We start from the raw sequence: 11,225 nt of genomic DNA, 5'->3' as shown, positions 1-11,225 counted from the left end.
TACGATCAGGATTGTCGTAACGCGACAAGAGAAGAGAGGAGAAACGTACTTTCAGAAATAACAAGAAAAACGTGAGCAAATCGAGATGTACAGGAGTCAGAATAAAGTCCGGAAATTTTATCAACGAGTAAAATATCAAACCGAAGGCTTTGGTGCAAGTACATCCTCCTGTAGAGATGAAGATAGAAACCAGGTGACAGATACAGTTAGCGTGTTGAGGATCAGGAGCATTTTGCAAAGCTTCTGGTATCAAATAGTGACCCCAGAACCAATAAGTTTTTAATTTTAGTCCAATGAAAAATTAATAGGTATATGCTTTAAAAAATACTATTAACCTTTAAGCAGTCGCGGCTCATATTTCACAGATATACAAATGTATTAGTTGTATATTTATAGTATTATAGGTAATTAAAATGATCTGTACTTACTGCCATCACTGTGCGGAACACCTTCACGCAATAGAAAATATCGTAAACCTTCCATGGTATATGTTTCAGATGCTTCCAATGGATCAACAACATTATGTTTACTTTTCGACATTTTTTGACCGTCAACAGTCCAATGTGAGTGAACAAATAGTTCACGTGGTGGTTCGAGACCTGTAATTAAATCAAAGTTTAAAGAATATTTATATTTTTTTAATTAACAAAATTTATGATAAATAACCAACTACAATATAAAGGCAAAATAAACCAGTGAGCGGAGCAGTATAGTCGGACGGGGCCGACCATACGATACCCTACACAACTACCACGAACTCTAACTTTCTGAGGATGTTTATTCCGAGTCTGAGTAATATTTCGTGATATTTGCCCCCTCTTGCCCGATTAGAGGTCAACAACACATCTTCCTTACTTTTTCGAATATTCAGTACAGTCCTTCTAATTACGTGTCCAGATTACCTTCACGGTGGCTTGTGTTGTGATTTTCGGATCATACTCGACTCGAAAACACACAAAAAATTAAGTTTTCGGTCCATTTCATCCCAAAATGTTAATCTGATCATCACCGAAAATTGTAGGCGTTGTTCTTGGCCATAACTGCAACTTCATGAAAAATTTTAAAGCCATCAGCGCGATATTTCCCCCTTTAATGTGGTAATGGGTTACTAAATAATATCTGAATACGTAAGCACCTGTAAATATTTGACTGTAACTCCAACATCTGAATAGATACATCACTATATTTGGTATCAATTTAAAGGCCAACCACTCCTCTTGGATATACTATCAACTCCTCGGGTCTACATCCTCCAGGAGTAAATATATATGCCATAGAATACAAATTTTGTCATTTTTCACACAAAAGTCAGGGTCCATTTGACCCGCTAAATATTGACCGATCTTTATCAAAACATTCGCGGTGTTTGGGCCATAATTGCGGCCTCTGGAGCGACCAGAAAAACCGACAAAAATAATGTTTTTGGTCCATTTCATCCCCTAAATATTAATCAATCTTTTCCAAAAACAATAGGGGTCTTCATTGGCCAGAACCCATCCTACATGCAAAATTTCGTGAAGATTGGTCCATAACTGTGGCCTGTATCGTGTTTACAAATTATAATGGACAGACGGACGGACGGACGGACACATATGTCTAGATCGACTCAGCTAGTCGTGATATGACGATCGGTATACTTAAAGGTGGGTCTAGGACCAATATTTCGCGGCGTTACAAACGTTTGGGGCTGCACAAAGCTATAATACCCTGACAACGTAGTTGTGTAGGGTATAAAAACGAAAAATCGCTCTCAGAGACCTACGATTCCTGAACGGAATCTACGAAACCAAAATGGCACACAATTGACTGTTACACCATTCACAATTTTAGCCGCTTGGCTTGCATTTTCGCCTTTTTCAAAGAAAAACTGTAAAATGTACCGAATTTTCTCTTTGTTCACTTCCATTTTAACACCCTGTAACTCACAACTGAATGTACCAAATAAAAAGAGCAAAATATTTTTTTACTGCGAAATGTCACCTTTCCAACGAGCATAAATCAAAATTGTGTGATCGATACTTTACGAGAAATCTATCAGTACAGCCATATATATAATATATTCCACGAACATGTTTAGCTTTATAAAAATTGTGACATGACCTGTCACTATTTGATAACATGGCTATACTAAGTAGACAAATATCCACTCGGTCACTTTCCACTATTCCCCCTTCCGCTTTTTTTCATTTTCCTACTGAACATCCTCTAACTTAAGTACTCATATGACTGTTCATAAGGAAGTAATAATAATAAACATATATATTTAAGGATCAGGGAACAAGATCTGTATTAAAAACTTCAGAAAAATCAAGCTGTGCCACTGAACAAAACATAAATTAAGACCCTCAACAAGGCGACGAAAATGGTATACCACCATTCGAAAGGTGTGGCTCAATTAATTACCTTGAGAGAGGTCATAAAGATATTGAGACCTTTGGTCTCATCATATAGCATCTCTGAATGAAAATTCTGCTAAAATGTTAAAAACCCTCTAAAGAATAATAATTACTCTAAACAATTGTAGTACAACAACATTAGCTGTTAGGAAAACCTGACTATAATTATGTAGATATCACCCCTGAAGATGCAATTGGAAAATTGCGAAATATCGGGAAATTTTCACAATAAATAAAAAATTACCTCAAGCTAATCTTATTTGAATGTCAACTAAAGCGGTCGAAAAACAATCAATACTCAATATAAATAGTACCTGTCAGTATCATCAAGGGACATGCCAAGATTTGCAGTGCTGCACCTCCAAGATTCAGATATTTTTTCCAAGCATCAAAACTATTGCAACGCCATCAAAATAAAATCCCTTCACACTGTGCAATATTCTTTTGAAGTCAAATGTCCCGGTATCAAGAACCTTGCATGGCATCCCCTTTTACGACTGAATAACACGTCAAGCCATCACCGACTTCCACCTTGAAATCTTATTTTGTCTTTGCCAGTCTCAAATCATAAAGAAAATATAATGCAAAGTCGTAACTTTTCCTTTTTAATTGCAGATCCAACGATCAGAACCTAATAGCCTAGACAGACTACAGCCTTAATTTGCATTAACAGCCTTAATTCAAATTAACTTGTACATTATCCTCATTTTTATGTGCTGTTAATGCACAAAATCAAACTGAATTTATACTGAATTAGGCAATTTCAATATGGCAATGCTGTCGAAAATTAATTGTTTCTTGTCAAATTTATTTATATTTATGAAAATAAAAATATGAAATGAAGGCAAATTTCAACCATTTTTTAAATTGGGAGCTGTTTTGCTAAGATGATAGTCACTATTCCTCCTTTATGTCATGTATATATCTCCTATAGATGTAATCCCGAAAAATATCGAAACAAATGTAAAAAATGTTCATACTACACACAGACAAACGTTTGTTTTGTAGCAAAAAAATGTTTCGTAAATGCAGAAACTCTCGTCTGTCAGGGGTAAATATTAATTCAAATTAAGTATTTTTTAATGCAAATTAAGGCTGTCGTCTGTCTATGGTATAAGCTCACAAACATGTATAAATTGCTTCCGTACTGAATTATCCTTCTATATATTTAATCATATTTTTCCGTTTCTACGTTGTTGATAAATTTCGAATATGGAAATTGGCTGTTGGCCCATTTCATAAACGCCTCTCAACTCATAACATTTTCAATTCATCTATTCTACTTTCAATTCAAAATTAGAAAAAATCATAAAACATACCTGCAGCTATTAAAAATGCTGGCCAATATATACCATGGAATTTTAAAATATCTTTTCCAATAACTTGTACCGTTGGTGGCCAGCTGGATTGGAACTAAAACAGAAATTAATATAAATCAAATTTCTTCATAAAATAATATCAATAACGTACCTTAGGGTCAGGATATCCAGCCGATGTTAAATAATTCACTAAAGCATCCAGCCACACATAAATCGATTGTGTAGCATCATCGGGTACGGGGATGGCCCATTTAACACGTTCAGCTGGACGTGATACCGAAACATCTGGCAATGGTTCTGACAACATATCGAATAGAATTTTTTCAAATTTTATAGGTTTTACACGGCCTCCTTGTTTTAACCAATAAATAACATCCGATTGTAAACTTGACAAACGGAACATGTAGTTCTTTTCTTCAGTCCATTCGGCCGGATGACCCGATTCCAATGAAAATCGTTCCCCAGTTGCCTCATCAACACGTAGCTGAGAATCGGTAAGGAATGTTTCATCCGATACACAATACCATCCTTGATAATTTGCCGAATAGATGTGACCTTTGGAACTTAGGGTGTTCCAAAAATTTGAGACCGCTTTTTTATGACGATCTTCAGTGGTTCTAATAAAATCATCATTTTGTATGGCGGCCTGTTGGAATACATTACGATACCGGGCTGATATATCTTGACAATAATCTGCAACGGGTATCTTGTGTGAGGCAGCTGCTTGTTGTACTTTCGTTCCATGTTCATCGGTGCCGGTGCACAGACGTACTGTGGCTCCTGGCTTGGTTAGAAGTTTTTGGTAGCGACATATCGTATCCGCAATAACGGCAGAATATAAATGTCCAATATGGGGAGCTGCAAAAACAAATGAAAATCTAATAAGAATTTATTGGCGTCTTGCATGCGGTGTTTTGCATATACAAACCAGCATTAACATAAAATATGGGAGTTGTAACATAAAAACTTGAGCTGATATTGGAACACAGCTTTCGCACTGATTGTACTCTGGGTATTAACATTTTAATTGGCGTCTTTTACATTTAATTTTTTCGCGTCCCGTCAATGAAAAAGCGCAAAAGTTTGACAATTACGAAACCGCTAAACATGAAATACCGTAACACACACAAAACAGTTGTTTTCTGTTTTTGACAATCAGCTGTTTAGGTTTGTGATTCAATGACGTATGGTACGTAAGGCTGTTGTGATTAGTGGTAATGCAATGTGAAATGACAGCGTAATTAGATTAATGTATATTTCGTTTTATAGGCGATTAATTTAATATGTCCGCTTTTTCAAATTTTAACTAATTGCTAACTTTCACATTTCGAGATTTTCACATGGTATCGCTTACAATAAACTTCTTATACATTTACACTGTACCGGATTTTGTTAAGCTAGTGAGTTTAAATTGTCAATTCCATTGCATATATGTCAAATAAATCCTCATAAAATAGGTTAATCCGGCATATAGTTCTAATGTACATGCAGTTTTATATTCGATCTGCTTTATTCAAGCTATTTAACTTATATCTACATACAGAATTTGGAAATTTGAAAGCAAATTGCTTATGGTGTTTTTACACGATATGTATTTTACATATGTGCTGTCACTTATTTCATCCATATGTAATTTCTTATGTGTGTCAAAATTAGCGGCGTACACAAAACATTTATTTTTGTGTTCAAATAGGCATATGTATTTTACATATGACATAACCTATAAACAAAAAAATCGCTTTTATTTTTTCTTTAATCAACATCATTTTTTTATTAAACACCTAAAAACGAAATAATAATTTGTAATTGTTGCCTTTTCATCCTGTTCTTTGACTTGCAATTGAAATATTTTCTTCCAACAATGTGTTTCATTCAAACAGCTGATTTTTTTATGTTTCACATACGAAAATAGAGCGCGTCCTATTCGGAAAAAATTACATATGTAATTGCATATCGTTTTGACACATTGAAATTTCCGTATGTTTCACATGACGAGTTCGATTTCCATATGCAAAAAAGTGACAGCATATATGTAAAATACATATCGTGTAAAAACACTATTAAAAAATTTGTTTAGTAAAACTTTCGAAGTTTTTTTAATTTTGATTCCATATGGCCAATTTGTATGAAACCTAATTTATACACCGTCGTCAGCTATCACACAAAATATGGCAAGTATTTATCCTTCGACTGCTGGCAACCCCCCTCAGTATTTCACAATGTTCTGACTTCTATCAAATTGTTTATTTTGTTTTTGAAAATGTCAAAATATTGTGAAATTGGAAAGCACTTCGTGGTGGAAACCCTTTTCATTGAAAATTCCGGTCAATTGAAATTTGTAAAAAAATTATACAATAATTTTAATTCAAAAACTCAAATATGTGAAAATTGTAAAGTGGCAATCAATTATTTGTATAAAGAAAATAAAAAATTAAAAAATAATATTAATTGGAATAAAGAGCTCTCAATTTTGGATTCCGAAAAATGTAAAGCCAAATATGTGTCATCTACCAAACTTGAAATGGAAATAAATAAATCAAGTCGTAAACGAAAACAACAAATTAAATCAAAACAAAAATCTAAACTGAAAGCAAATATTAAAATAAAACTAAAATTACACATTCTATTAAAAACTAATAAAAAATAAAACAAATAAGTAGAGTAAAGATAAAAAGAGTTAAAAAATGTAAAAACAAAGTAACTATATATATTAGCACCTAAGTTAATATACTTTAGGGCCATTTCTTTAAAAGCTTCAGCTTTAAATCTTCTATCCTATCGGAAATTTTTTATTGAAATTTATGTTATCGGATAGCAGACTTATAACTATATATAATTCTCAATCGACTTTTGTCTAATATCAAGCTTTCATGTTATATTTTTTTTTTTTAAATACAGAATGTGTACATACATATTTTTTACCTTACATTACTACCCTCAACCATGGCACAATTACACAAGGTAGTCTCATGCAGACATATGATACCAATAGTTTCATAATTTTACTTTTGACAACATTCGGCTTTCAAAATTTAAATGAAAATATCGTCCTTCGAAATGTACGCACAGCACGTGTCCAGTGGCAATAATTACAAAATGTTTATTATCTTGAAGTCTCCAGCATCTATAATCCATAAATATATGTTGTAACGTCTATAGTTATATCTTTAAAAGCAATATTAATAAAAAAATGGATATATTTATTTGCAGAAAGTATAAATTTTTATTTTTTTAAATATGTCATTCGAAATGCATAAATTTATGGAATTTATTTTTCGAAAAATAAATTGAAATTGATAGATGAGTTCCATATTAAAAAGGGTTGCCATTATTCATTTCACAAATGAGACTACCTTCTGTAATTATGCCATGACCCTCAACCTACGGAGTTGCTTTTTTAACTCTTTTTAATGAATTCTCGTACTAATCCTTCATTCTCGTACTAAACCTTCACAACTAATCCTTGAATTACAGCCTACGACCTATTGTAGTTATATTTAAAATGTAATGCGTATTAATTCAATTTTATTCTCTTTCCAAATCCACTCTATAAAGTTCGTTTTTACATCATTTGAAATTTGTCACTGTATCATTTAATATAATGTGCCCTCTTGTTGCTATAAATCGTATTGGAACGCTTTTAGATTAGGTTGACATTCATAGAAAGCTATTTTCCAAATAGTTGTTATCACTCCTCAGTGAATGATAATAATTGGCGGCAGTTGCAAGGAATGTCAACAAATCAGTGCACTACCAAGTGATTTCAATTATATTTTATATTTGCAATTAATTACACAAAAACTTAGTTAATTTTATTACACCATGCCAATGCATTGTGCTGTTGCTGACCATGAACTGGTCGATGGATGTTTTGTGGAGGATCCCAAGCATATTAAATTCATCAAGAAGAACTATATAGATTTTCGTCCGCGTTCACAAATCTGTCGAACATGTAAGGCAGCTATGGAATACATGTACGAATTAACCATTCAAAAAATCAAAGAAAAACGAAGGCGCATTCAATCAGCTCATGAAGAATTAAGTTCGGTTTCTTCGTTACAAACCCTGCGACGATCCCGGTCAGTGTCCATAAATTCGAATATATCAAATGACTCCATTGATAATCTTTTAACTAAGACTCCAGCTCATCAGTCACTAAATAGAAGTTCATCGGTGGCGAATGGTTCTGCAGTTGGCGCCAAAAGATTAGAAGTTGAATCGACACCATATATACGATCAATATTGGTACCTTTAAATGGACAGGATACACCTTATGCGGCATCTGTGCGTAGAATATCTACAGAAATGCCAGCAAATACACCCAACCAATTAAATATTACCGAACAGATTGTCTTCACTCCAACAATATATACCGAAGAGACACCAGTTGTAGCAGCACCAGCAGCCAGAAGAATTATGGGACAAGATGCTAATAATAACAACAGTAATAACAATACAAATCCCTTGGCGGCAGTGAGAAGAAATATTGAACAGGAAGCCAATAAAAATGCCATTAACGACTCCACAAGTAATGTTCGACTATCACAAGAACCCACAACCAGTAAAGCAGCTGCTGCTGTGGATGTTTCAAAAAAGCGTGTGCAGGGGAAAACGAAAACGAAAGAAATCACAAACTATTTTCAACCAAGTTCAAAGACCACAACTGCTAATGCCAATTCCAATGAGCCATTGCCTGGAAAAACTCCTACCACAACTAAAAGTACGAAATCCTCACAATCACATATACGCTTATCACAAGAACCAACAACTAGTCACCGGGCAGCCGCACCAGCAGATGTTGAACCTATGTATGGTAATACTCCCACAGATAATTCTGAAGAACCGTCAGTGAGTGCATCCACTGTTGCTACACCAAAGTCAAAAAGTACCTCTGCTACCAATCATAGGAAACGTTTACATCATCTCACCCAAGACGATGACGACGATTCGGTAGAGGATGACGAACAAATGTTAAGTTTGCATGCATTCGATGGTACGCGTATGCCAAATGTTCAACCGATTATCAAAAGAAGTCGCCAGCAGTTTACACATCCCGATTATCGAGTTATGGACGTATATATTGCAGACACATCGGGCGGATAAGGTAAGTCGATGAGAAAAAGTATTATTTTATTAAATTTATGTTGATTTTATTCGCATATATATGATTTTGAATGGAGATGTTTCTTTTCATAAATTCCGCTAGTAAGAAAGTATAATAAATTCTCTAGGTTTCGTTTTCATTAAATTGTCAATCCATATATGAAGGTCTGACTTAAAATAATTCGTATGATTCGACAAATATCAGATTTAGACGATTAACATGTGTTGTTTGGTATTCAGAGTGCCATTTCTTCACCTTTGCCTCTCGTATGACCTTTTACAGCAGGATGTTAAAAAGGTCACACGACAAACTGTCACCTTGTCTGAATCCTCGTACAGTATTAAAGAGCTCTGAGAGGTCCTTTCCGACTTTAACTGCTGTCCTTGCGTAACTTAAAGTTATCCTACATAGCCGTATTGGCTATGTAGTGCTTTCATCAAGCAGGTGGGTAAGTTGAGCGGAGTAGGCATCGGCTACCTGTTGTGTTTGCAGCTTTTCGACGTCGAGATTCCATGTTGTGTTAGATCGCACCTTTGCTCCTACATTATGACGATTGCGAACATTGGCTACCACAAGTTAATGGTCCGAATCGATATTCGCTCCTCAAATTGATCGAACGTCTAAAACACTGGATGAATGCCTTCCATCTATCACAATATGATCAATTTGATTTCTCGTTGCTTAATCAGGAGAAATCCAGGTGGCCTTGTGTATATGGAGATGCTTGAATCTGGTGCTGCTAATGCCGTTGTCGGATGTTTTTTCATGAAGGCTGAATTTTCCGATGGTGGGACCAAAAATATTTTCATTTCCGATTTTTGCATTAAAATCTCCTAGCAGAATTTTAATGTCATGGCCGGGCCCGTGGCCCTTTATACGTTTGCGGGGGTCGACAAAATTAGGGGGTTTGGTTTTCTTTTTCTTTGCTTTTTCATAGTAGGAAGTGTTTTCCGAGTGTGGGCAAATAACCCGACGCCTCAACCCATTTTTAATAGTTCTTATGGGTGAACTCGTGGCCTTGTTATAGGGCACCAAAAAATATTTTTTTTTTTAAATTCACGCCTTGTTAAAAGGCTTCAAAAATATTTTTTTTTTAATTCAGGCCTTGTTAAAAGGCTTCAAAAAATATTTTTTTTAAATCCACGCCTTACTATAGGGCGTCAAAAAATATATTAAAAAATCCACGCTTGGCTATGGACCCTCAAAATGTTTTTTTAATAAACTCTTTGCTATTGCGCTTAAAAATTATTTTTTTTTTTAAATAATCAGCGCCTTGCTATTGGCAAAAAATCTACTAATCAAAAAATATTTACTGAACAGATCGTAATATCAAACCTACACCTTCTAGTACCTACAGGCAACTTCTCCTGGTAACTTATCCTCAAACTGTCACAATTTTAAATATTATGTTTTATTTTTTGCAAAATAGTCAGGCCTAATCCCAGTTTGTTTTTTTTATAAAAACAACTTTTTGTTAGTGTGGAAGTATTATGTTTTTTTTTGAAATAGTACGTTATGTTCCATCTAGGAGTACAAACCTGCGTGATATAATCTTTTATTTTAATGCTTCGATAACACTTCAATACAACAAATATAACAGAATATTTCTTTTAACTATTTCTAGACATGAGTGAAGATTTTGGAACCTTAAACGAAATGGACTATTATTATTTAAGGGGCTGGAAACCCAAATTTAATATTTAAAACTAGACTTAAACACGATATTAGTTAAGTAAAATTTGTTACTCTAAGACAATGATTAAGCAAATAGTTAAAATGTAGTATACATCAACTAATTGAAGAAATATTTTCTGTATTAATTATTAATATTACATATTATGTAAGGGATTTATCAATACAAGAATCTACTCTTAAGTAAAAATGATTATAATTTTATAAACAAGTAAGATTAATCATACAACATCACCATCAAACCTCATCGAAGAAAATGTAATTGTATGTGAGTATTATTTGGACATTATAAATTCACGCTATTTGTCTTAACAAAAATAAAAAAAAATAAAATACAACTTTTTTAGGCAGCCTATTTTTTACCATTCCATTTTTATATACATATGAAAATAAACGCTTCTCAAAAACTAACACTGACGTTTACCTTCAATTACACTGGGAGATTTTCAAAATAAGAAACTAACATTTTAAAATAAAATTCAACAAATAAAAAACTTAACTTTTAAATTAAAATTCAACAAATCTAATCTTTAATAAATTATATATTTTTATAAATATAAGGAACCTTCCATAATTTCTTATGTATTATCATTGCGTTCTTGTAGATATTTTAATTTATTTAATATTTAAATATAAAAAAGATATTTACGAATCGTATATATAATTTTATTAAATTACCCCTTATGATAAGCCAAATGAAACACAATTGTATTT

At 33.5% G+C, this 11,225-nt stretch overlaps 1 protein-coding gene across 1 annotated transcript; it reads right to left on the bottom strand.

The window, feature by feature from the left end:
- Nucleotides 1-428: 428 nt before the first annotated feature.
- LOC133323451 (methionine--tRNA ligase, mitochondrial-like) lies at nucleotides 429-4,737 on the bottom strand (the record flags this gene model as incomplete). Its single annotated transcript, XM_061532376.1, has 4 exons — nucleotides 4,644-4,737; nucleotides 3,867-4,573; nucleotides 3,716-3,809; nucleotides 429-599 (listed from the first exon to the last, which is right to left on the bottom strand). Coding segments are annotated over exons 1-4 (1,066 nt in total), but the record flags the coding sequence as incomplete, so codon positions are not given.
- Between the last annotated feature and the right edge of the window lie 6,488 nt (nucleotides 4,738-11,225).

Source organism: Musca vetustissima, unplaced genomic scaffold, assembly GCF_032173495.1.
Source record: "Musca vetustissima isolate MV318-11 ecotype Yass unplaced genomic scaffold, APGP_CSIRO_Mvet_v1 utg177485, whole genome shotgun sequence".
In the NCBI taxonomy this organism is placed as follows: Eukaryota; Metazoa; Arthropoda; class Insecta; order Diptera; family Muscidae; genus Musca; species Musca vetustissima.
The sequence above is the reverse complement of the archived record's forward strand: the minus strand, read 5'-3'. Positions and strand labels throughout refer to the sequence as shown.